The sequence below is a fragment of the Mus caroli genome, unplaced genomic scaffold (genome assembly GCF_978045245.1).
Source record: "Mus caroli unplaced genomic scaffold, Mus_caroli_1 scaffold_14, whole genome shotgun sequence".
NCBI lineage: Eukaryota > Metazoa > Chordata > Mammalia > Rodentia > Muridae > Mus > Mus caroli.
The window spans coordinates 81646207-81670828 of record NW_028227269.1 but is presented as its reverse complement, the minus strand read 5'-3'; the positions used below and the strand labels follow the sequence as shown (position 1 = coordinate 81670828).

The 24622-nt window shown below is 48.2% G+C and overlaps 1 protein-coding gene across 6 annotated transcripts in view; it reads right to left on the bottom strand.

The window, feature by feature from the left end:
- Positions 1-630: 630 nt before the first annotated feature.
- Positions 631-24622, bottom strand: part of Rgs6 (regulator of G protein signaling 6) — a 540717-nt gene continuing 516725 nt past the window's right edge. For 4 of the 6 annotated variants that reach the window (XM_029484451.2, XM_085830530.1, XM_029484450.2 and 1 more), the window contains 3 exons: positions 22125-22178; positions 9668-9734; positions 631-2165 (listed from right to left, as the gene is read on the bottom strand). In XM_029484451.2, the coding sequence (XP_029340311.1) occupies positions 1996-2165; positions 9668-9734; positions 22125-22178 (291 nt within the window). In that variant the 3' untranslated portion in view covers positions 631-1995. The remainder of the gene's footprint in view (positions 2166-9667; positions 9735-22124; positions 22179-24622) is intronic. The other 2 variants (XM_085830531.1, XM_021178714.3) reach the window with 2 other exon arrangements.

Sequence of the window (24622 nt, the reverse complement as noted above, 5' to 3'; positions counted from 1 at the left end):
GTGTCAGCACAGCCTAGGTAGAGAAGTTTCCTTTGGGTAATGTTGGATGGAGATGAACTTGGACTACAACTTTGTTCAGAAACTAGAGGGTTCTATGTAGAGGGATTTTGTTTGTTGTTTTATTTGTTTTAGGTGGAGCTAGAGAGACAGGGCTGGAAGACCCCATAACTTAGGTTGTGGCTTCAATTCTCCTACTCACTACTCATGTGGATACTTCTGGTTTACCGACGATCAGCAGGAGCAGCTGGCAAGAGTCTGGGTGTTTACCCTCACCGTTGGAGACACCCTCTGACTTCCACCATGTCTCAAGAAGAGAACTAACCTGGAAACAGATGTGGTGACCAGGAATCTTGAAAGGAGGATTCTAAGTGCCCCTGGAGGATTCCCCTGTGAGGGACCAACAGGAGGCTTGTGGATCTGGACTTGTGTAGAAGCAGACATAGACAGGGTTTGCAGGTGGGGGCTGGGAAGATGGGTCACATGATGCACCCAGAGCTGAGACTGAATAAACATGTGGACTTTGGGTCACCAGCTACTCAATTTGCTTACACAAACAATGTTTTCCTTCCTTCCTTCCTTTGTTCCTTCCTTCCTTCGTTCCTTCCTTCCTTCCTCCCTCCCTCCCTCCTTCCCTCTCTTCCTCCCTTCCTTCCTTCCTAACTTCTTTCCTTCATTTTCCTTCTCTGTTTATATACTCCCAAGGGGGAGTTTTCACCTATGGACAAATATAGATCAAAGGAGGAGCCAACAGGTGTTGGCAGGGCAGGTGTGCATGGAAGAACATGTTTGAATTGAAAAGCATGTTGCCTGATACATCTGCGTCCAAGGGCATCTGGTGATCAAATTGTCATTGTAACCATGACAATGACCGTACTAGCTGCCATTTGCCAAGTACTGCCCATGTGTTCATTCAGGACCTGATGCGACACATTAGGTACAAGACTTCACAGCCAGGTTGGCAAATGGCTATCCTGACACACTGGAAGAACACAGAAGATCTTTTGCAGGTTCTAGCACGCTTTTTCCTAGATGATTGGCTATGTTTAATAAGGTGCTTTGGTTGGGTCTTCAGAATAAGGTTGGGAAGGGAATTCTGCGGCTCTGGCTGGGACCTGTCATTACATAGTGTGTTTAAGTTTCAGGAATAACTGAACCCTAAACCAGCCAGCGAGAGTCTGGCCAGGCCTGGTAGGATACCACCATGGGCCAGCCCTACAATCCATCCACCTCCAGAAACTTCCATCTTGGGCTACCAGTGGGGAGAAGCCCAATGGCCCCTGAGTTCACGGCCATGTTTATTATGAGTAAAATACAAGGGGACAAGCCGAGGGGCAAGGGGCACAATCAGAAGACAGGAAGTAATAATATCTTTAAAAGATTGTCACCTGAACCTTCAATGGCTAAACCACACACTTCATTATCTGTACTGGGTGCCTCTTCAAGCTCTGGACCCTTAGACATTTGATGGGAACTGGGGGTGGCCATCACACCCATGGAGACTTCTTAAAAATATGGTACCACCGAGGGTGGAGAGAACTTGAAGGGTCATTGGGGCTAAAGATGGGACTTTTGACATTTTATGTGAAAGCAGCATCTTGTCACACACCCAGTACACCTGGGTGGCCACCAGTGGGGGGGGGGAGGGTGAACAGGTGGCAGTGAGCGCTGCCAGTGCATTAGAGAGAGTAGTAGGAAGGTGATGTTTAATACTATGTGCCCAGGGTCCCTCTGAAGTTTGCTGGAAGGCATGATTCTCCAGACGACTAGACAGGTGAGGTTAACATCTCCAGTGACAGTCAGACAGGAACCTCCATGAGACAGACATTCTCTGACCAAGTTAGAAATGGACCCTTGTTGAGAATAAGCATTGGTGTGTGGCTGTACAAGAGAGAGGCTATAAGCAGGGTTTCTCCCGCTGGCCCAGCACCGTGGACTCTTTCTCTCTGGTCTCCCCATTCACCCACTGCATCTTCCCACCAGTGCCCTCTGTGGCCCTCACTCTTTCTCCTTCACAGTGACCAAATCTCCCCGCAAGGAAGCTCTGTCGTTGGATGTAGAGCGTCGCCTGCCCGGGTCCTCTGTGGGCCCGGGCCCTGGGCCTGGGGTTGGGGCGGTCAGGAGGACTGCATCAGGCCCGTAAGGCGCTTGCCCGCCAGCGACTTTCCCTGCAGAGAGAACCGACAGAGACCACACACAGGTGTGCAGACACACAGAGGGACAGAGACAGAGAGCCAAACGGGTGAATTAATTGTTTTAGGAGTCACTCTGGCCAAAAGATCCACCACCCTTCCCAGCTGCCCTTGTTGATAGGGATCTCTATGGGAAGCCCCACTAGGGACAACTGAGAAAAACAGGCCTTTGGGCAGGTTAAGGAAAGAAGTGTGTGTGTGGCTAGTGCGCTTGCTGGGATATGGAAGTTTTATATACCAAAGCCTAGTCATTAAAGCCCTCAGATCCTTACTGCCTGTGGGCTGCCCTTTGACTTGATTTAACTCTAGTGTGTAAGGAAAAGTTAGACCGGGGAAATCTGAGTCAGGAATAGTTGACACAAATAGACAATCACCACAGATCCGGGTGACTAGAAATTAAGGAATTAATTAATCACGGGAATTCTGACACCCATGTTTCCTACTTGAAATGAAGAATCTACAAGAGGATTTGGGGACTCTTGACTCTAGGTGCTGTGACTGTGAACAAATGGGACCTTCAGTGTTCTCTGCATCCCCCAGAGGTGCCAGGGAGCTGCAATCCTGCTGCCTTTGATCTTCCTGATTCCCCACTGGCAGCGCCAAGTGTGATGGCTCTGAACTGGGAAGTCTATGAACTCTACATAAATCCTATGTGGCCATTATTCTCAGAATCAAAGAACAAACAGGACCGTTAGGCCTGGTCCATGAGGCCCAGAGGTCCTGGGATAGTCTAGTTATCTGCATGCTCTGGTGGGGTGGTTGAGGAGCCTATGATCTGGGAGGGAGTTTAGTACTGGCCAGTAGGAGGAGGCACAAGGATGAATGATGCTTGGCCACTCCCACCATTTCCTTTGTCCTGGTTTCTACTCATCTCCTACATACCCCTTTAGAGATTCCTATTATAGGACATGGGTCTCAGGGAAGAGTGTGATTGGACCCCGAGCAGATTGATCAGCATGCCTGGGAAAACATTCAGAGCCCATCCTGCTATTGACAGTGGGTCAGTGACACCTGTCACCATCTGCAGAGGGCAGCAGATGATCCCCCATTGGCAAAGGCTGTGAAGTTTGGCAGTGAGAATGCATGGGCCAGTGGTTCCTCACGCTCATATCCAAGTGGGGTGTGGGTGCTCATTTTGTTTACTAGGCGCGACTGCATGTAAGCTGGATGTAATTAAAAAAAATTGATCTGGTTGGTGAAGCCTAGTAGGATACTCAATAGACCTGCTGATTGATGAATTGATGGATAATGGGCAGAGCTAATAAACAAACAAGAGCTTAGAGCTAGCAGGGTACATGGCTGTGTCATCTGGCTTAGCTCTGTGTGGAGGGACAGTCAGCCTAGCTGAGGCGCCTGATGACATGGATAAAGGCCTGTCCAGAAATGGAATTGCCCCAGAAGCTGTCATTAAGCCTGTATCTATTCCCCTTCATCTTCTTTTCTCTTTCCTTTTCTTCATTTCTCCATTATCTTAAAAATAATCACAAATGCAAATACACACACACACACACACACACACACACACAATCTTCCCCATCAACAACCTTATCTCAGTCTTCAGATACACTAAACTCAGCCTGCAGCAACCTATGTTTATACTAGGCTAAAGATTTTCCAATCAGCTTTAAAAAAATCTTTGAGAGTTCCTGTGTCAGTCGTGTGTGTGTGTGTGTGTGTGTGTGTCTGTGTGTGTGTCTGTGTGTGTCTGTTTGTGCATGCAGATGTAAGTATATGTGGTGTTAAGAGGTGTCTTTCCTGAGGAGGCGCCTGTCCACCTCTTTTGAGACATGGTTTCTTATTGGCCTAGAACTCACCTAGGTAGCCTAGGCTAGCTGGCCAGGGAGCACCAGGTATCCACCTCTGCCCATCCCTGGTGCTAGAATTATAAGCACATTCAGCTTTTTACATAGGTACTGGGTGTCAAACTCAGCTTCTCATGTGTTATGACCATAACCATCTTCCCAGCCCATTCCTATGCCAGTCTCAGAATCTCTAAAATAGTCATTTACAGCAAGGACAGCACCACAGTGCCCTTAGAAGTCAGACACTAGCTTCTAAGGCCTCCTTTCCAGGCTAGCTCTCACTCTCCAGGGTACCCTTTCTCACACAGAGCAGGGAACATTTGTGTCCCTGTTGATTCGTTTGGGAATGTGCCTTCTCAGTATAGGAATAAAGGCAAGAATCATAGGATAGAGTATAGACTCCTTTTCTGGAAAAACATGAGTCTAAGGGCCCTCTGGGACAACAATATCACTTCCTGTCACCTTTGTTTGTCACATGAAAGGTGCAGCCTTTTGCTGCAGTGACCATACACTCAATCTAGATTCTCTTCCCCTTCCTCCTTTCCTCTACCAGCATCACAAATTAAACATTGTATACTCATACCTGATGCTATACATGGCACATGTGAAAAAAACAAAACAAAACAAAACACCAAACCACTAAATCTGAACAAAAATGTGTGTTAAGAGCTCAAAGACAAAGAAGGTAAGGTTTACCAGTTGTCCAAACCCTTATTGTAGTTCCACCTTCATTAGTGAGGTCATTTTGGCTTCAGAGGGGCTGTGGGTTAAAGCAGGCTAGAGAATTTTTTTCCCTGGAGGATTGTTCTGAGTAATTTTAACCCCGAGGCACCCCCACCCTTTGCCTTTCCCAGCTCTAGAGAAAGAGCCTGGTTGGATTTGGAAGCGATAATTAATCTCTTCCTGCCAGAACTGAGCCTCATAGTTCTGACTCCAAGGACCTGTCACCAGCCTGCAAATGGCGACCCCCTCCCCTTCTTCCCACATCTCTTCATCTCTGGGAACATCAGGGATGGGGCAGGCAGCTAACCAGCCCAGGAGCTGCTCCTGGGATCAGTACCTGCCTTTCAGCATCCAGGTGGTGGGGTGTCCCTCCCTTTTGGTCCCTCTCTTACTGCTGAGCTCACACATTTACCAAATGCCAGTTTTGATGCTAAAGATGGAGGTCAGGAGGGCTTGGGATGGCTTGGAAAAATATTCTGCTCAGCTGAGATGATGGTATAGCTGCAATCCACCGACCACACCATCACCCAAGTGAGTGAGGCTGGGCTCTTGGCTTCAAGGAAGTTAATCACACAGGAAGCAGGCAGGGCTGGATGCCTGGCCAAGAGCTTTAGGGTAAGAAATCATGAGATTCCCCCTTGGCTCAAAAGCAGCATGCCTTCTGAAGAGCAGAGACTCCTGTGGTGTTCAGGGATCAAAGTAAAATCCTACAGGCAAAGCTATCTGTTCTGAGGTGAGCTGCCCCAGAAGCTATGCCCAGTGGGCTTGCAGGCTGCTTCAGGCACTTGCTTTACCCAGAGAGCCCCCCTCCTGAACCCTCTAGGGGTCTCTCATCCCTCTCCTTTTATTTCCCCCATCTCTGATTCCAGCAGGGATGATTCTGAAGGAAGGGGAGTGGTGAGTTTGCTCATGCTTGGCACTTGTAGAGTTACAGAGGCAGCAGTGTTTTGGGGTGTGAACGTGTGATGTGCCTCAGTTCCGGTCAGTAGGGATTGGATTGTGGTGCCAGAGAACAGCAGCCAGCTCAGCCTGAGGCCTTGGCGTAGCTGAGCGAAGCAGCAGAGAATGTTTGAAAATGCTATTAGCAGGCAGCCTTTGTCCAAATGAGAAAAATGTACAATGATTAAGGACTGAACTGCGGAAGGTACATTCCAGAGACACCAAAGCTTTGCACACAGACAAAGCACCTTTCACCTTCCACACACTTGGCAAAAGTGTAGCCCAGGAGAACTTGGGATGCTTAAATCTCCCAGACCAGGGACTCAATGCTTGGTTTGCAAACACCCACACATTCAGCCCCCCTGTCCCCAGTGGATGATTTCATCTCTGTGGCCTTCGAGATGGCTAGAAACCTGGTAGAAGGTGTTACGGGATCCTTTGTTTCTGGAAGAAAATGCACAAAAGGCATAGCTAGCTGTCTTTTGTGCAGTGCTGGAGGAAGAACCAACATGCTGCCGGACATGCCGAGGCTCTGGGCATCACACCTCTACATAGTAACCAACAAAGCATGCATGACCCAATGACCGAGAACTTATGCCATTTACTTACCTGGGAGACCGGGGCTAAGAAACTCATGGGTTGAGTGGAGAGCTGTGGCTCATGGGAATCTCGGGAGGTCAGAGAGCATACTGGGGGCAGCAGGGCAAGTACCTAGGTTCTTAGGGTAGGAGAAGCCCTTTGCATAGAAGGGAATATAGACACTTGAGCTGATAGAATCCCTTGGCTGATTTTCTCAGTTGCTCTAAGACTAAAGTTAGAAGCCTGCAGAATATATCAAATAAAAATCTAGGCTATAAGTGGGGTTTGTCTGCTCCCGGGAGAGAGGAGTGGCACTGGGTGGGGGAGCATGAGGGACTTTGTAGGGTGATGGGTTGTAGGTTACAAGGGAGTATGCATTTGTCAAATTCATTGAACCCTGTATTTCAGATCTGTGCGTTTTATCGTATGCAATCACAATTCAAGGGAGAAACCTTAAGAAATAAGATGAGAGAGAGAGAGAGAGAGAGAGAGAGAGAGAGAGAGAGAGAGAGAGAGAGAGAGAGAAGACAATCCACCTATCTCATCACTGCCTGGGAGTTTCCACTCCTGATTCTTTGTTAGTTGCTCGGTTCATCTTTGCCTTTCTAGAAACTGACTGCTCCCTCCTCCCACCTGGGAGAAAGTCAGATTCTTCTGGGCAGGACTAATTTGGGGCGCTATTTCTAGCTTCCATTGATCCCAGCTGAACCCCTTGGTGTGACACACAGGCATTTTTCATCCTTGCTAATGAAAAGTAGTGCTCTGCCAGATTGGGCACACGACTCCGAGATGGGCTGTCCTTTCAAGGACTGGGAAGGTCATCTATGAGTCGGTGATGCTCACGTTTATAGAGGATGGGCATATATAGAATTATAGGCTCAGGGGAGGGAGCTGGGTGGGCCAAGGAGAATGGTCAGAAACCCCTCAGCCAGATGCAAAGGGATGGGTCCTGGTGAGGGGTTGGCAGAGTGGGAGAAGTAGAAGGTCTGTCTAGCTTTATCAGACTTTTCTTTCCCTGGGCATCAGAACCCCTGGTGTCCTCCCTCCCCCTGCATGAATAAGGCAAAATGATCGATTTGGATAGGAAGTATGAGGGATTCCGTGGCATCTCCTTTCCCAAAGATATTTGAGAGTGTAGTGGGGGAGAGAGAGCTACTTCTTGAGATGGTTCATGTGTCTGAGAAACTCTGGCATGGGATGGTAGAAGAACCTGTACTTAGAATAGCTTCAAAGCATCTTCAACTCCCCCACTTTTTCTCTGCTTGTTCTGACTTTGTAAGCAAAGTGGGGCTGAAGAAATAGAATGCACAGACAAAGGACAGTCTGGGCTGCATCCATGGTGGAGCCAGACAGAGTGGCACCGGAAGGAAGAGGACATTTCTGGATTGTTTCACCCTGCCACAGAGAGTCAGGCAGGTAGAAGCCCCATGGCAAGACCCATCCCTGGTGGCCAATTCTTCCACTGAGTTTTTTTTTAACTCCTTTGGTATTGAAGGACATTTTAATTTGTTTAAAAATATTCCTTCTATCTGAGTATTCTATAAGATGGTACATCACAAAGATATATCTGTATGGTTTGGTGCAAACAGATTTGTAGCAGTGGTGGGTAGACACACCAGAAGAAGCCATCTCTGTGCCTTTTGAGTGTTCCTGTAGAGACCCCAAGAAGAACAGAAGCAGATGTGATATTGACTTTTCTGAGGTGGGTCAGGCAAAGTCAACTTGCTCCCTTTAGAAATGACCCCATTTCTATGTCACCACAGACCAACTGCCCAATTTGGGAAATCCCTGACAGACTCTGGAACCCTCCCTGAATGGTGTTCATGGACTCTGGTTCCTGCCTCTCATCAAAAGCATCACTTAGGATAATTTTGCACGTGCAGAGCTAACCATTGACTGTCAGTGAGCCATGGGAGACCTTCTTCCATATCCCTCCAGCTGCATAGAGTCCAATCTGGAACCAGGCAAGGATGCCAGGGAAGATGAGGGCTCAATAGCTGAGCCCAGGCCTGGTGGCAGAATGCCCAGACATGGACTCTCTGGCTTCCTTTCTAAGTTGTGGATTTTTATCTCCCCTGCTGCTCCTTTTCCTTTGCAGTGGAAACTGCTCCCCATGACCCCAGACTTCAGGGAGGGCCTTCCAGTCTCTTCTCCTCATTCCACTGGAGCAACCTGCCCTTTCCACTCTCAGCTTGCAAGAACTTCTTGATGGTCTTGGGAGAGGAGGGGAGAGAAGAGGGCATTTTGCTTGCAAAGCCCCTCAGTAGCATACCTGCCTGAGGCCTGCACAATGTCTGCCTCGTGCTTTGACTTCTCCTCCTCTCTAAGCTCTGGTTTACTCCAAATTAGGCAAAGGCCAAAGACTCAAGAAAACAGGGGCACAGCTATGTTGCTATGGGCAGCAACTGGATGCTCCTCTTTTTCAACAGGGAAGCTCACGTAATCCTTAACTACAACTCCAGGGTACATGCAGGGGAAGCTTAATAATCTGATATTATGGACAAGTCAGCAGAATTCACTTGCCTGGCACTATGAGATTCTCCAGAGGATCTGTGAAGACTTCAACGCCGGCTACCTAAAGGCACTTTTCTCCTGCAAACACACATTCATCGGCTGCTGTCCCTAATGATGATATCTGCTAAGTCAGAGCCTAGCAGGCAAGAAGTCAACTTCCTGATTTGCCGCTTGCCCTCTTCTGCCCACCCAAAGCAGAATACTTCATGAACACCAATGTGTGTTCATGTGTTGGAGGCATGCGGAGAGAAGGTAGTTCATTTCCCTTTCCTCTCTACGCCTTGGCTGCAGTTCAGCATCTTATGAGATAGACACCTGGGCATTCTAACCCTGAAGAGGAACACGTTAAGCAGTCTTGTCAGGACTCACCTGGATTGGACCTTGGGCCACTGAAATTCCTAGCTTCAAAGAACCTTCCTACTTGTCTTTCCCTACAAATTCTTTTCACATATAGGGATATGAGGGTTTAGGCTTTCCTGATGATTCAGTCCTGGGCTTGCAAAGGACAGGTTCTGAAAGCTTTATCTGAGAGAGGGGACCTAAGGAGACTGTGACTGGGTCTGAAAGTATCTACAAAGCTGTTAGGAAGTGGGTACCCAGAGACATGAACTGCAAGCATCCATACCTAGGACAATCCGGGACAAACAATTCATATTGGCAATATCTCGGGATGCTCAACTCCTTGTTTCTTAGGAAGAAGAAGAAGAAGAAAAAAAAAAAAAACCCTAGATGCCAAAAACAGGAATACCAAGAAATGTGTGCCACTGACTGTCTGTGGGACCAATACATGAGAATAGGAGCAGTGGGCAGGCAGACAGACAGATAGACAGATAGACAGATCATCTCTGCTGGATTGGGGAACACTGTCTATGCAGAAGGATCCCCAAGGTTAGAGAGAGTACAGTCACTGGGATCACTCACCCACTGCTGGAAGGAAGCCACCTCGGGGGTGAAACGCGGCGGCCATTCTGACTCTGCGCCAGCAGCACTAGGCAATTGTGTTTGGGGGGAAGGGAAGTGAAGAATAACTTATCCAGCGGAAACCGTGAAGACTTGTGGCTTTAGAGGTGCCCCTACCCAGATACATATACAGCTGTGACAGGCATGCAGTCCATGCACAGGCACATGCAGGCCTGCAGCATACGGTGACACGTGAGCCAGATACTGAACACCTCGGTGTGTATCAAAAAGGAGGCGCATGCACCTGTGCACACACCTGTGCACAGGGATATACAGCCGTGCGCACATATGTGCATGTTCACAGGGCAGACATTCACGTAAGCATCTCATGCAAGATACATAAGCAGCTATGAGGTTAATGGTAGAGATTTTTATATCAGCTCCCAGCCATGCCAACCTTTGACAACAGTGCAAACCTGAAGTGTTTGCCTTCACACACACACACACACATACACACACACACTCCAAATTCTCCTCAGGAAACTCCATTTCTGTTACCCCTGTTTCTTCCAATGCTACAAGCAGTAGGCACCCACACCCCAGGGACCTGGTTTATGGAGATATTTGAGAGCATTCCCTGCCACTTGCTTCTGAGTCTTTCAAGAGCCTTGCTGTGTAATAAGTGCTTAAAAAATAGAAACCTCTGTTTATCTGGCAGATGGAGCAACTGGCCTTGGTGAGGTTGTGTTGTTCTGGGTAGCTCCAAACTGAGAGATGAGTTGCCCTGGAAATGTGGCTGTGTGGCATGAGGGCTATGCTGAGAGAACTGGACTTTACAGGCTTCTTGTAGACAAAGCCAGTCCTGGTCTGTGTCTGGAGGCATCTTAAAGTCCTGAGTCTCTGTGGAAGCCAAGAGGCCAAGTCTTGGCAACACGGTCAACATTTTACCTATGGCCCTTCTCATTTCTTGCTCTTGTGTGGATGAGGTCCATAGCCCCAAGACTTCCTGGGAAGTCCTTAAGAACTGTAAGAAATAGGCACTGTAGTCCCTCTCCATTCCCCAGCAAATCAGAGGAGCTGAGTTAAGTTTAAAGGAGGGCAGAAATAATGGCTCCCATACATTGAGTTGTTATCGTGGCCACCATTGTAGTAAATGTACCTTGCCCATAGCATCACTTCCACCCTCTCAACTATAAAGTCAATACAGAAATACCTCCCTCACAGAACTCTGTTGCAAATGACATAAGGTGGTAAATGGAGAACTAAGGATGTGTTTCATGAAAAATAATACCAAATGGTTGTCAAACACGTAGGCTGCCAATGGTGTGCTCTATCTTAATTTCACACCTCACCAATTACTATCCTCCCTCCTTTATGATGGGGGAAACTGAGAGTCAGAGGATCTTCTCATGATCATCCAACCCAGGGATAGAGTCGGAGGAGAACAGATGTTCATCCCAAGCTATGCCCAGCGTCAGGTAGTTGACACTATGAGTTCTCAGGAAATAGCAGCTTGCACTAATTCTATTCTCATGTAATGCTGACCTCTGCTCTGTGAGGCAGGATTTGATTTACCCCTCAGGTCCATGAGTGTGACCTTTCCAGGCTCTTACACCAATGTCAGGATGAGTGGGGATTCCATTTTGACTGCCTGCTTTTGACTCACTTCCTTCTCTGAATTCCTGTGAGCTCTAAAGGGACATGGCTCTCAGTGGGGAGAAACTAGCAGGTCATCTGTGGCAGGGATGACAACACAAGTGGAGACATCTTGCGGCCAAGCTTTTGACATTCAATTCTAGATAGTTGGTACAGCTTAGTCACAACACAGCTCCACAGTCTGGTTAGGGACACAAGCTAGGATTAACCGGCTAGGAGCAGGAACAGTCTGGAGGGTTCAGAGAAGCCAGGTGAGGGGGCCACTCAAAGATACACGTCTGCTGGCAAGATGCATCTCACCAGACAGTCCTTGTTGTCTCTGGAGAGAATGGTGATAGGGGGAGCCTGACACTAACCCTAGAGGAAGGGCAGGGCAGGGCAGGGCTTCCCTGGTGGTTACCACCCAACTCATACTCCTTGGTGGGCTTTCTCATGATGTCCTATGGACCTAGGAATTAGTCAAGAAAGCTATGATTGAGCACAAGCAAATGATGGGGCCTGAAGCTCTGTATCATTACCAAGAAAACCTCTGGTCATGATCACCCACATAGGATAATGGTTGCCTTTTTTTATGGATGCTCTGGAACCTTATAGCAGCATCCAGGGAAAATTCTGACTGCTACTTTTACTGTAGATAGCAGGGTTGTGTTTTTGCTTCTTGCGGGACAGTCTGTGTGTCCCATAAGACATGGAGGTTCTGTGAGAGCCTACTCTTTGGGAAAGAGATGAAGGTCAGAGGCACATGGATAAATCAAGAACCTAGCCACCACTAACTCTTGTCTGAGCTTTCTTCCATGTTAAAAAAAAAATCTTGTTAAAACTTCGCTGACTTTACCAGGATCACCATGTTTAATGAGAGGCCTCGATGAATTTGAAAGCAAAGCTGAAGAGAGGGAAAAAGTCATGAGCTGTAATCACCATAATTACACAACCTCACGATGAGTTGAAAGCAGGCCCTGGAGAAGCCCCAGAGAGGAAGGAGTGTCATCTGCAATACGGTGGCTCTTAGGACAGCTGAAAAGAATGTGACACGAAACCCTTCCTTCCTTCCTTCCTTCCTTCCTTCCTTCCTTCCTTCCTTCCTTCCTTCCTTCCTCCCTCCCTCCCTCCCTCCCTCCCTCCCTCCCTTCCTTCCTTCCTTCCTTCTTTCCTTCCTTCCTCAGAGCCCAGTCTAAGATGAGCCCCCTAGGCAGGACACGGGAGGAGGGGTGTACAGGGAGGGCACCCCTTTTCTGGTCTGAGCAAAGCCCTTGGGAGCACGCTAGGGATTAGCTTCATTACCTGTAATCTGCCGCAGCACTGGGTAAAAGATGAATTTCTTTTCTGCTTTCAACAAAATACCCATCCTGGTTGGAATTATGGCAAGACATGCTTTTTCCAGCCCAAGGCCAGGATGCTCTATGCTCTATACTATGCCCAACCCCCTGTGTCAACGAATGCCTGTGTCCTTTTCTGGCTGACCTCCTTTCAGGCATACAGGGAAGAGAGCCCTGTTGCCCAAGGCTTAGCTGCAGCTGCAGCTGCAGCAGCCACAAATGGTCAAGGTCAGGGAAGGGAGAGGCACAGCTGATGTGTGCAGGGCAGACATTCTCTTGAGTTTCCCTTGCTTCCTGTGTGTCACCGTTTACTTATTATTTTCCCACGGCAGATTCCCGGATCCCTCTTCTCCAGTCTTAGCAAACTCCCTCCTTATACCTCACTCACATTTCCTACAACCGGTAGACCACAGAATTAAACCTGGCGAGATCCCTTAAGAGGTATTTAATGTGGTTCAGAATCCCAGCTGGAAGACATTTTGGAATTCAGCGCAGAAAACTCCTCTGCAATGCTCCTAACCATGGCATTTCTAAATGCTCTCAGTGAGGCTTACACCATGGCTGGGAAGTTGCTGCTGCCAGAATATTCTCCAGTAGAGTGGCCCTCCCCATGTCTTCTACCCACCCCTTCTCCTTTACCCTTTGGGAACATCAAGATGGGTTCATTTATTCTGGGAAACAAAGATGAACATCAGGTTTGCTTGAGGCCAAACATCTTTATCTACTCCTGTCTCCTTTGACATGACCTTCACAGACCCTTTCTCTCTTGGATTTCTTCCGGCTTATCAAAGCCCTGGATAAGATATAGAGAGTAAGCATGAAGATGCCCAGAGCAACACAAGGCAAGGAGCACTCCTCAAGGCAAGGAGAACTCCTTAAGGCAGGTACCACTCCTCTGGCCTTTTGACCTTCTCCATTGCTGATATGACAGCCTCAAACTAGAAATGACAATCACAGAGGGTGGGAGAGGTGGGCAGGAGGAGTAGGCATTATTTTCAATCTTTGGGTTGAAATCTCACCAACAATAGTTTCTCTCTCTCTCTCTCTCTCTCTCTCTCTCTCTCTCTCTCTCTCTCTCTCTCTCTCTCTCTCTCTCTCTCTCTCTCTCTCTCTTTCTCTTTCTTTCCTGTAGTAGGGTTGCCGTTGTCAGGCTCACCCAGGAAAAGAAGAATGGGAGTGTTCCTGCCAAATGTTAAGCCAATGAGGTCTGTTCCTGTTTGGGACTGTGTGCTGTTGTTGCTAGGGCTACAAGGACTTGGTCACAATGAAGAGGTTTGGAAGATCCACTGCCTTGCAAGCCCTTAACCACCCTTCTCTCCTTAGCTTTAGGAAAGACACCTCAGCACTGACAGTTGCTCTGTGTTGAGCTTGATCCCCTCTCCTTCAGTATCCCAGGCAGCCCTTTGCTTCTAAGCAGTGTCCTGTAGCCTGTTCCTACAGTGCATACGTCATAGCTGTGCCTTCCTTCTAGGACACTGTGCTTTCTTCACTCTGTTGCAACCTGGGAAATTCACTTGCTGCTTTAATGAAACCTACCATCTTGTTTTCACAGTGGCTTTTTTGGGGGGTGGGGTGGGAGTGGGGGTTTGGGGAGAAGAACTGAGGGTCTTCCTGGCAGTTCTCTGACCTTAAATTCCCTACTTCTCTTTGGATGCTCCTGTTTTGATAACAGATAGAAACGAATCTCCTTGACCTTGACCTAGGAAGCCTTGTCCTCTTTCCAGGACCTGTAAGCCTGGTAATGCCTGGAGGTGGCTCTCTGCTCTGTCTTCTGGCAGCATTGGGGCAGACTTGTTCCCTAAAGAGGCATGTGCAGTCTCTTGAGTGGCCCCTCTCTCCTGCGGTGCAGGGTCCTAGCTCACCTTTACCCTTTGCCTGATCACTGGACAGATGGCAGCCCATGAATTTCCCATGTGACTGCATGGGGACATGTGCCAGAGTCAGCTACATGGTGACAAGAAAGGCTGAAACCACACAACCTCTCCATCCACTGCTAAAGTGAGTTCTCCTTCCTAGCAGGATGGGGGTGGCCAGGAGGCAACCGGATGGCAAAGGGCTCAGGTCACCTCCCAAAATAGATTCCTTCCTGGCACATACACACAGTCTGCCCCCAGCCTGCCTCTCCCGGAGACTGGCAAGGATGAGATCTGGATCGAAATCAGCTGCCGTAAACACACAGCTGAGCTCTTCTGCCTCTGAGGACTTGGATTTTCAGTTGACTGCATGGTACTCTGGGGTCTGGGAAAGGCAGGAACAGTGGTGTAGGGGCCGAGGGGAGGCAGGGAGTAGCCATCCTAGAGACTTGCTCAGTCCCATTGTCCTACAAGATTCTTCTCTGAATGGGTGCTGGTAGCCAGGGCATTTTTTTGGGTGATTTCAGCTGTCAGATTGAATCATTAGTTGTAATGCTTGGGGTTCTGGTGGCAGGGTCTAGGGATGACTAATCTCCCCAAAATGACAATGAAATTTGATATAAAGACAAAATAGAACAGAGCAAAACAAAATAAACCCCTCCTTGCCCCCAGACCCTGATGTGGAAATAGGTTCACTGGGGTGTCTTCCCTGTTTTCCAACAGCCAGGCTGATTCAATTGCTTCACGGTTTATAGTTTATGAAAATCAGACTTCTATATTCTCATTTTGATAGCTACAGACTGTATGCTTTACCATACTTCCCATGGGCCAGAATAGAAAGAGGACTGAGACTAAAGCAGGCACTGCCTGGTACTGACCGTAACTGCGACATCGTTGTCTCCCAAACCCTCTTACTCATCTCTGAGAGTGTTTAGAGACAGGTCCAGGGCTCCCAAGTGAAGCAGAAACTGTTGTAGCTCAGGGTGTCATTAATGACTCCCAGGGGGTCAGTCTTTGTCCTGTAGCACATGTTACCCGGGTTCAGCAGCAGCAACCCTGGGCCCACTGTACCGCACAGCTGACCTGGACAGCCTGCTCCTGACACTTGCCACACTGGGCGTCCCGACCAGAAGGGTGGAACTGTTGAGCTGGCAAGGCAAGATGGTACCATTCCTTGTTCTCTGTGATCTCCCCCCCCCCCCCACCGCCTTCCCGGTACTCAGTGCAGGAGTGAGCCCTGAATTGTGGAAGGACCTGTCCTATAAGCCAGGAATCCTATGGCTTCAGCCTTGCTGCTTGTGTCTGTCAACACTTCTGACTCCACGATACCCACCATTTATCCCTCATCCTCCAAGGCTGGCAGATATGTCTGAATCAGGTAGCTATGGGGCAAAATAGCAGCTCCTTTTTCTTAGGAAGTCCCAGCGTGGAGAGAAGCAGTCACCTGCAGAACACTCCCAGCTGGACAGGAGTACTAGAGATTAACCAGTCCAGACTATTATACAGGGAAGCTGGGGGAGGGGGTAACAGGTCTCAGAGAGGGCTAGTTATTTGCCGGGGATCACACAGCTAGGCACTAGCTACTCTGCACTGGGGACTCCCAGGTGACATTGAGGCTGCTGTGGGGCGGCAGGCCTTCACTGTTCCCTACCTACATATTAGGACATGAGTCCCTAGTCAGGGCATCTCTAGGGTTGGATAGATGGGAGAGGCTGGTTCTAATATCTGAAACACAGTGGTTTCAAAAAGACCTAAAGACTGTTTGCCATCAAAGTCACACCCATGTAAGATGTTTCAGCCGACTGTCTCTAGCTGCAGACCTGAAAAGGTTCTCTGACTAAGGTCCAGGCCTTCTGGGATTCTGCTGAGTCTAAATGTCTGAAGACTCGTTCTACCAGGCTTCAGAAGTATGGTAAAGCATACAGTTCTACCAGGCTCAAGAAATGCTGAGGCAGAGGGACTAGGGAACAACCTTGAGAGAAGAAGGTAATACCACTGGGTCAGTTACTCTGTTTCCTCCAAACCTTTTTGAAAGCTCCAGCCTTTCTAATTCTAGCCTGGAACTGGAGTCATGTCGAGCAGAGTCCAGTGAGGTGCTGAGTCCTGCTTCCAGCAGGTTTTCTCTAGATCTCTGTGGAGGAGGGAGGGGACTGAGGAGTGACAGCTGGCTCCCTGGGCTTCATCTCCATCTGACTTCCTCCACCCCACCCTGCATATCTTGGCAGGCAGCACAAAAAGAATGGAAAGCCCAAAGCAGAGATGCCACTGGTCATGTGCCAAGGAGCCCTCTGCTTCCAGCCCTTCCTGATAGCATTTACAGCATATCACAGCAAAGATGACCTTACACATCTCCTAGGGGTGTGTGGAAACCCGCTCCTCACCTCTCTCCTCTGCAGCCTCCTGCATCTGCTCAGGTACCTGTTTTCTGTCTTTCCAGCTCAGAACTAGAAAGAATAGAACTCTCAAGGGTTAGCTGGAGCTTTAATAGGGAAGGTAAAGAGGAATGGTTTACAACCACACTGGGGCTACCGCTTCTCTTACTTTAAATGCCATCATACTTTGGGGTGTCTTTCCTGCTACTGTGTACAAGGGACAAGGGACAAGAGACTTTCTCCTCCACAGCTCGGAGTTCACACCAGATGGCTTCAGCTGCCATCCAAAGGAGAATATGACATTGCTGTTGCTACTTGGTGAGGGCCTCTTTGTTTCCTCTCACTGGCCCTGCCTCCCCAGAAGCCCCTGATCCTCTGCCAGAGTCATGCCCAGAGGAGGCCCCAGCCTGCTGTCAGCTCTCAATGCTAAGCCCTAAGTGGACAAGCAAGAGAGAGAGAGAGAGAGAGAGAGAGAGAGAGAGAGAGAGAGAAAGTGATGAGAGACTTTCAATTCTGTCCACCCATTCCTCCTCCCTGTCATCTCTTAACTACAAAACCAGGAAGACAGCAGAATCTGGCAGGCTAGCAGGAACTAAGCAGTGGAGAATAGTCCTTCTTTAGGGACAACCTTCTCCCCCATGGCTTCCCACCAGAGGACCCTGTAGAAGGTGACACAAAAGAGGCAGCCCACAAGGATCACTGGGTGTTTCCTAATGTGGATTTTGAATGTTATAGCCATTGAAGAAAGGAGGGTGTGTAGAGAGAAAGACTAGGGAAAGCTGGGTTGAGTTCAGCAAGGGACGTAAAACTGTGTACTTCTCTTATAGAGGACTTGAGTTTAGTCCTCCAGTACCCACATCTGATGGCTCACAACCATCTATGTCTCTGAGTTCAAGGGATCTGGCCCTCTTGTTTGGACTACATGGGCATCTATACTCACATACCTCTCATTAATAACATAAATAAAACAATAAAATAAAAACTATTAAGACAAAGATAGCCAACCAAGCATTCATGCTGGCTACTGCAACCTGGACTGGCTCTCAGTTGATATATAATATATTAAGAATGTTTGGGAAAATATACAATCACCAATCCCAGATACTTTTGTGGGCCAACATGTGCTTGCTGACAGAAGCCTGTTATAATTGTCTCCTGAGAGGTTCCACCGGTGCCTGACAAATACAGAGGTAGATGCTCACAGCCTACTATTGGACTGAGCAGAGGGTCCCTAATGAAGGAGCTAGAGAAAGGACCCAAGGAGCTGAAGGAGTTTGCAGCCCCATAGAAGGAACAACAATATGAACTAACCAGTACCTCCAGAGATCCCAGGGACTAAACCACCAATCAAAGAGTATACATGGTGTGACTCGTGGCTCTAGCTGCATAAGTAGCAGAGGATAGCTTAGTCAGTCATCAATGGGAGGAGAGGCCCTTGGTCTTGTGAAGGTTCTATGCTCCAGTATAGGGGAATGCCTGGGACAGGAAGCAGGAGTGGATGAGTTGATGAGCAGGGGGAGGGGAGAAGGGATAGGGGATTTCAGAGGGGAAACCAAGAAAAGGGATGACATTTGAAATGTAAATAAAGAAAATATATAATAAAAGAAAAAGAAAAGAAAAAAGAATGTTTGGGAAGACACAGGTACATCTACTTAGCCAAGACCCATTTTTGCCTGGCTTGGCATACATGCCCCTTATCTTGGAGTACAGACTCTCTCATCTTCCTGCTGCTCAGAGCACACTTCTCACACTAAGTCCCTAATATACCGTGTTCTGGGCAATCCTAGGTTTGTCGGTGCCTTCTTTGGTCTCTCAGCACCTTCCACCTTTGATGGCTAGCTCTTGGATTCTAGACTTTCCCTTTGGCCTGAGCCCATGTTTGAAAGCCTTGAAAAGTTGCTGTGTATTATAGTCCTTTCTAAAGACAGAGCTCTTTGAACAAGGGCCACTGCTTACAGTAATGGGTAATTAATCATACACGGGTGTCTGAGAGTCAAGTGGCGGCTGAGATGACCGATGCCTGGGATGTGAATGGCCAGAGGGGTACACATGCAGCTGGGCCCACCAAAGGGAGTCCCGCTTTCCACCCCCAAGTTAAAGCACATGGGGGTTAGCTGCAGCCCACTGAAAACTTTCATTCACATTTGATTCTGAACCTGGGCCTTTGCCAGCAGATAAAAAGGGTTTTAGGTAAGCTCTCTAGTTCCAGTTTGCCATATAGCATGATGTTGGCATAATACCCTCCATAGTTCTCTGGTCCATCAAAGTCTCAGGTGACTTAAAATGAAGCTTCCACTGGAGGGAGGGAAGGTCTCCCAGCACTGCTTCGGTCGATGGCCAGGCCCCTCTGCTCTCTAAAAGCATAGCCTTACATGCCTCTATGAAATGCTCAACTACTCCTAAGGAAGTGATGTTTTTGGCCTTCGACAGGCAGCCCCTCCATGTCATGGCATGCCCTTAGACTTGGAGAGAATGGACAGCTTCTCTCTGAGGATGTCACTCCTTTATCAAGGAACATTGCCATGCTCTAGAGGAGAGTCCCAGTCCTGATAAAACTCCAACTGACTAGGCTATCCAGCTGCTTGAATAAAACCCACTGCCCATTGATTAATCCTAAATGGCAGACAATCCCATGCCCTTGCTCTTCCCTACCAATTCTCCATCAGTAGTGAATATGGATAGTCTGTTCATTGATCAATGACATGGGAATGATACTAAACCAGCCCTTCACTTTGTTAGTGGTGAGTGGACAGCACAGGGAACACTAGCAAGTCTTCTTTCGGAGAAGTTGACTGCTTCCTGTCTATCAGTCGTATTCAGAAAACAGATACCAAATTGCACGGCATAATGGTTGGCTGGTTATATTTGATTACAATACTGGAATGTTGAGTCCGAGTTCTTGGGCTCCCAGTTCGAGTAGCCTTATGAGACAGATGATATCTCTACAGCCATGGCCATGTCCCCAGACTTAGCTCCACCTGGGGCGGGGTGGGAGTTGGGGTGTTACTCAGCACACAAAGAGCATGGAGGGGTCAGTGGCTATCCATGGTCATCATGGAACCAGGAAGCCTGAATCACCACCCAGTGGAGACTTCCCTTCATGAAAGAAACTCAGAGAATTGTTTTAAAGTCTTTGAACCTTTGGTCTACAAATGCCTAAGTCTCAGGAGCTTGGGTTACTTTTCTGCTTCCCGATGGCCTCTCTGCATCTACATGGCTTGGCAGATGTATGGAGGGGCAGATGCTTTCCTGTTCCGCTTGTGTTAACAGATCTTAGAGATCCACTGAGCTAACAGCACTTCTGAGGGCAAGGGACATCCATGGATGCTCCTTGGAGCTTCACTGAGACCATCTTTCTCCCATCCCAATACCCACTTCTTATGGAAGGCAACCTGAAGATGTTTGCACATCTTGTTCAAGTACCAGGCTTCCTCTCTTATAGCTCAGTCCCCACAGTCTACCGGATGAGCATCCACAGGGCTGTCAGAGTTCAGTTTTCCCATAAAGGAAACTCACCCTTTTTCTCAATTTGCACCTGAGAGTCCCAATGGCCTCTACAGCATGTTCTTTATTTGTCAACTCAATTCTAAATCTCCTTCATCTAGAGCATCTAGGGCTCAGCTCAATGTAGAAAGATCTCCTTGCCCCCACTTTCTATAAAGCAATTGTGGAGTTCCATAGACCTGGCCTCTGACTATGCACCTTCATGACCACATATCCATAGCAGACCGGCTGTTAGGACAAGGGACTAACAGGTCTCACAGTCTGCATTTCCCCCCAGTGGTGGCTTAGCTTTTGATATTGGAATACAAAAATCCCATTTGTATTGGCTTGTCTTTTTCCTGATTTCCTCTCTCCTTTTTTATTTCTTTTCCTCTTCCTCAACCTTTTATTTTCTAATCAGCTTTTGCATTGCCTCTTCTATGAAGAAGGAGAGGAATGTCTAATTTTTAATGGCCATCTCTCTGAGGTGTTGTGATGTATACATTTGGTAGATTAAAAAATCATGTTTTAATGCTGTTAAAATGTGTCCAGCTATAACAGAAAAATGGCTAGGTGGTATTCAACCCAGGATTTCTTAGACTATTTAAAAAGGATTCAAGGGTCCTAATGATACAGTAGTCATGTTATACAAGGACTTTGCCCTTCAACAGAGGTGGAGAAACAAGGCAAATTAGCATCAGTGGACCCCACTCTTTGGGAAGGGGAATGTGGCCAGTTCTGTGTGCTCCCCCAACATCTTGGTTGTTGCTGGTTTGACGTTAACACTACAGGCAGGGCCCCAAGAACTTAGTGGTTCCTTTAAGTCCAGTCAGTGTGTATTGAGGCTTGGAAAGTAGAGGTGGTTCTGCCCAATGCTATGATAGGTCATACTATAGAATCTTATGGTATAGATTCCATAGGGGTCTCATGGAGTGCTCTTACCTGGCTGAGCTTTGTGTGAGTCCCTGGCTCTCTAAGCTGCTGTGTAAAAGGGAAAGACCATTTCCCTGCAGGGGCAGTGACCCTGTATCCAGTTTTCACTCATTGTCAGAATCAGAGACTGGGAAGATTTTTAAAACCTTGGCCCTGGAAAGTGCTTGATACAACTCTATCAACTATCACCACCTATCTTCCTCTCTAGGTCACACTGTCCCAATGAGGCTGACAAGGGACCGTAAGGGTTGTGGGTACTCATGCAGAGGCCACTGACACACACATACGAGCTAGACCACATTGCCACAACCCATGCAGCACAGCTGCTCTCTGCACACAGCAAAAGCCGTCTACGCAGCAGCGACAGCAGCTTGCACGACCCATACTAAAACAACTACTGTTGGGGTTCACAGAGGGACATTTGGATTTTCTTTCTTTCTTTTTTTCTTTTCTTTTTTAAATGAATGGTAATTCTCAGCCAATTTGGTTCATGGTTTGTTTCATGGTCTTCTCCCCAGGCTGCTGTAGAAGGTGCACAGCTGGCTCAGCCCCAGGAGCAGTAAGGTCCCATCCTCCTCAGAGCCTTGAAAAGAGGCCACAGGGTCCAACCTGTGGCTGGGCTCATGGCTGGGCCTTGAGCTGTGAACCTTCTGCAGAGGGGGCTGCTTGCTCTTTTTTTTTTTTTGCAATTCCATCCCTGGAAGAGAAGCTGCAGACACTTGCAAAAGAAAAGGGGTGAATGGGGGGAGGGGAAGCACTGGACCTCCCTCCCACCCCAAAGAAGACGACAACCAAAAAGGGGGGAAAAGACTTGTAAAACCAAAAGCAAAAGAAACGTGGAGGGCAGAAAACCAGCTGAACTTACCACACTGCGGGTGAACTTTTCTAGGGAAGTTCTACGACCTTGCTCACTTTCTGGCTTTAGGGGGAGAAAAAAAAAAGGGTAGGGAGAAAAATACAGGGAAAAAATTCTTCAGCTTACATGTGATTTCTAAACAGCAGCAGCCACAGCTAAAGAACAAAACACAAAAGCCAAATGCGGCCAAATGGGAAAAGAGAAGCAGCCAGAGCTGTTGGCAGAGCTGATGGAGAGTCGGGAAAACAGCCCAGGAGACCCACACTGCCTCTCTGGAGCCCAGGGGAGGGAAAGGCAGGAATGGACTTCTTGAAGGGCCATGGGTGGTACCACAGAGCCTTTGCTTTCTGTAGGGCCTTCCCTGGTTGCTATTCAAGGTGATCTCTCTCTCTCAGCTATGCTCTGAAGCTGCAGCCTGGGAGGCTGTGGCCAGGAAGTCCCTGGACAACCATATGGGACTCCAAGTAGTGACACAGAACAGAATGGCTCTGAGGACTGTCCGTGTATGATGGTGGAGGGATGCTGACGGGACGTCTGGAAGCAGCCTCTGGGGAAGTGAAGTCCTTGGATTCGTCCTCCAGTGTGGCTCAGGGCTGTTTTCTCTCTAGGAATTTTTTTTTCTGCTTAGAGGAACATTTGCTAACTTCAACGATGTCCTCATGATTTTCTGTGTCCTGAGAGCAAGGAGAGTCTACTCAAGTCCTTTGCAGTGACAAAGTCTCTGAGGCCTCAGGGAAGGACAAGCTATGCTCTGAGCAGAAAATATTCTCTTGGTTCCCAAGTGGTGTCACTTCTAAGTTATACGCAGGGTACATTCCAGGAACCTCTGGAGCCTCCCTGGCTAACTGTTAAAGTTCAAGGAGCAGAGGCAAGAGAAGGCAAAAGCCTGGAATGTTCTATAGGCCCCACAGGTGGAATAGAGGTGTGTGTGTGCCTGATCCTCTCCCCAAGTTTCCTACTTGGAAAGAATAGAATTCTATCCCAAATACCCACTAGCTTAACTTAGAGTCCCGTTTCAGGTCCTGAGCCCAAGGCTGGGAAATTCAGAGGACACACACAGTAGTGTGGACACACTCTCTCACCCATGCACACACACATACACACAGAGTGAATACTTGCAACTGAAGAACTGAAGAAGCAGCTAGGTGTGCCTGTGGGTCTGGAATGTGCTAGAAGCAGAGGGGTCTGGCAAAGGCAGTTGTCCTTGGCATCCACCCATGCCCTCTGCTGACTCAGCCAGTTCCGGAAAGACAGATAGGAAGTTGTAGAAGGAAAACACACAACACAAATGACACATGTCCATAGGGTTTGGATGGGCTTTCATCTCATATTTGGCCTTCAGGATCCGTGTCTGGCCCAAACCCACTCTGCTACAGAGATGGCAAAGCTCAGTGCTCACCCTAAAGGTACCAGATGGTAGCTACTGAGAAAAGTCAAGCCTGTTCCAGGTCTAGAATTCTGAAGCTGACATCTTTATTCCCTAGCCATCTAGTTGGGTCTCCCTTGAGCTGCTGTGGAATCCCAGCATCACAACAACATCCCTGTCCATCAAAATCCAGATCCCTCACCCTTAGAATCTAGTTCTCCAAAGCAGTTACCCTCTCCTCCGAAGATAGCAGAAGAGAGCAAGAGTTGGGGAAGAGAGAACTGAAGGCTGAGCTCCTGGACTTGACCAGGCATAGCTCTCGGCCTAAAAGGGAGGCCAATTCTTACCCTACCTCTGTGGCTGGAGGTCGGAAATCTCACACACCCTTCTGTAAACTGGGTATTGCTATCACAGGGTGAGCACCACTGGAATCAGAAGATGCTCTCAGCCTTTCTGAAGGTACTGAGTATCAAATCTGATGCCCAGAGAGTCTCAGGAAGACATGGATGGGAAAGCATCACTATTGAAAAGAGATCAGGGGGCTGGTGAGATGGCTCAGTGGGTAAGAGCACCCGACTGCTCTTCCGAAGGTCCAGAGTTCAGATCCCAGTAACCACATGGTGGCTCACAACCATCCGCAACGAGATCTGGCGCCCTCTTCTGGAGTGTCTGAAGACAGCTACAGTGTACTTACATATAATAAATAATAAAAAAAAAAAAAGAAAGAAAAGAAAAGAGATCAGCCGGTGCTCCAGCTTTGTGCTGTAAGAGCATCCCTTAATTGGAGGGCTCAGGGATAACTGTGATGCACTTCATTTGTAACTTTTCTCAGGGAGGGGCTAATTCCTTCCCACACTCCCCTGACCTCCTGAAGGCTGTGCTGTGTTGGGAGGATCTGCAACTCAGCTGGATCAGCCCACTTCCTGGAGTGAAGTGATTCTTCCATTTGCGTTCACATCCATGGGGAGACGAAATGCTTTTGACCCAAAGGTTCACACAGGTAGGCACAGATGGATGAAATTGTTAGAGCCTTAAGTGTCCCCTAAACATGGTCAGTTTGGGGGGCTTGAGCCTCAAGAAATAAGAAATGCTTTGTTTGAATTTCTCCCCTGAGATTTGGGGTATAAGTCCTCCAAGTCCA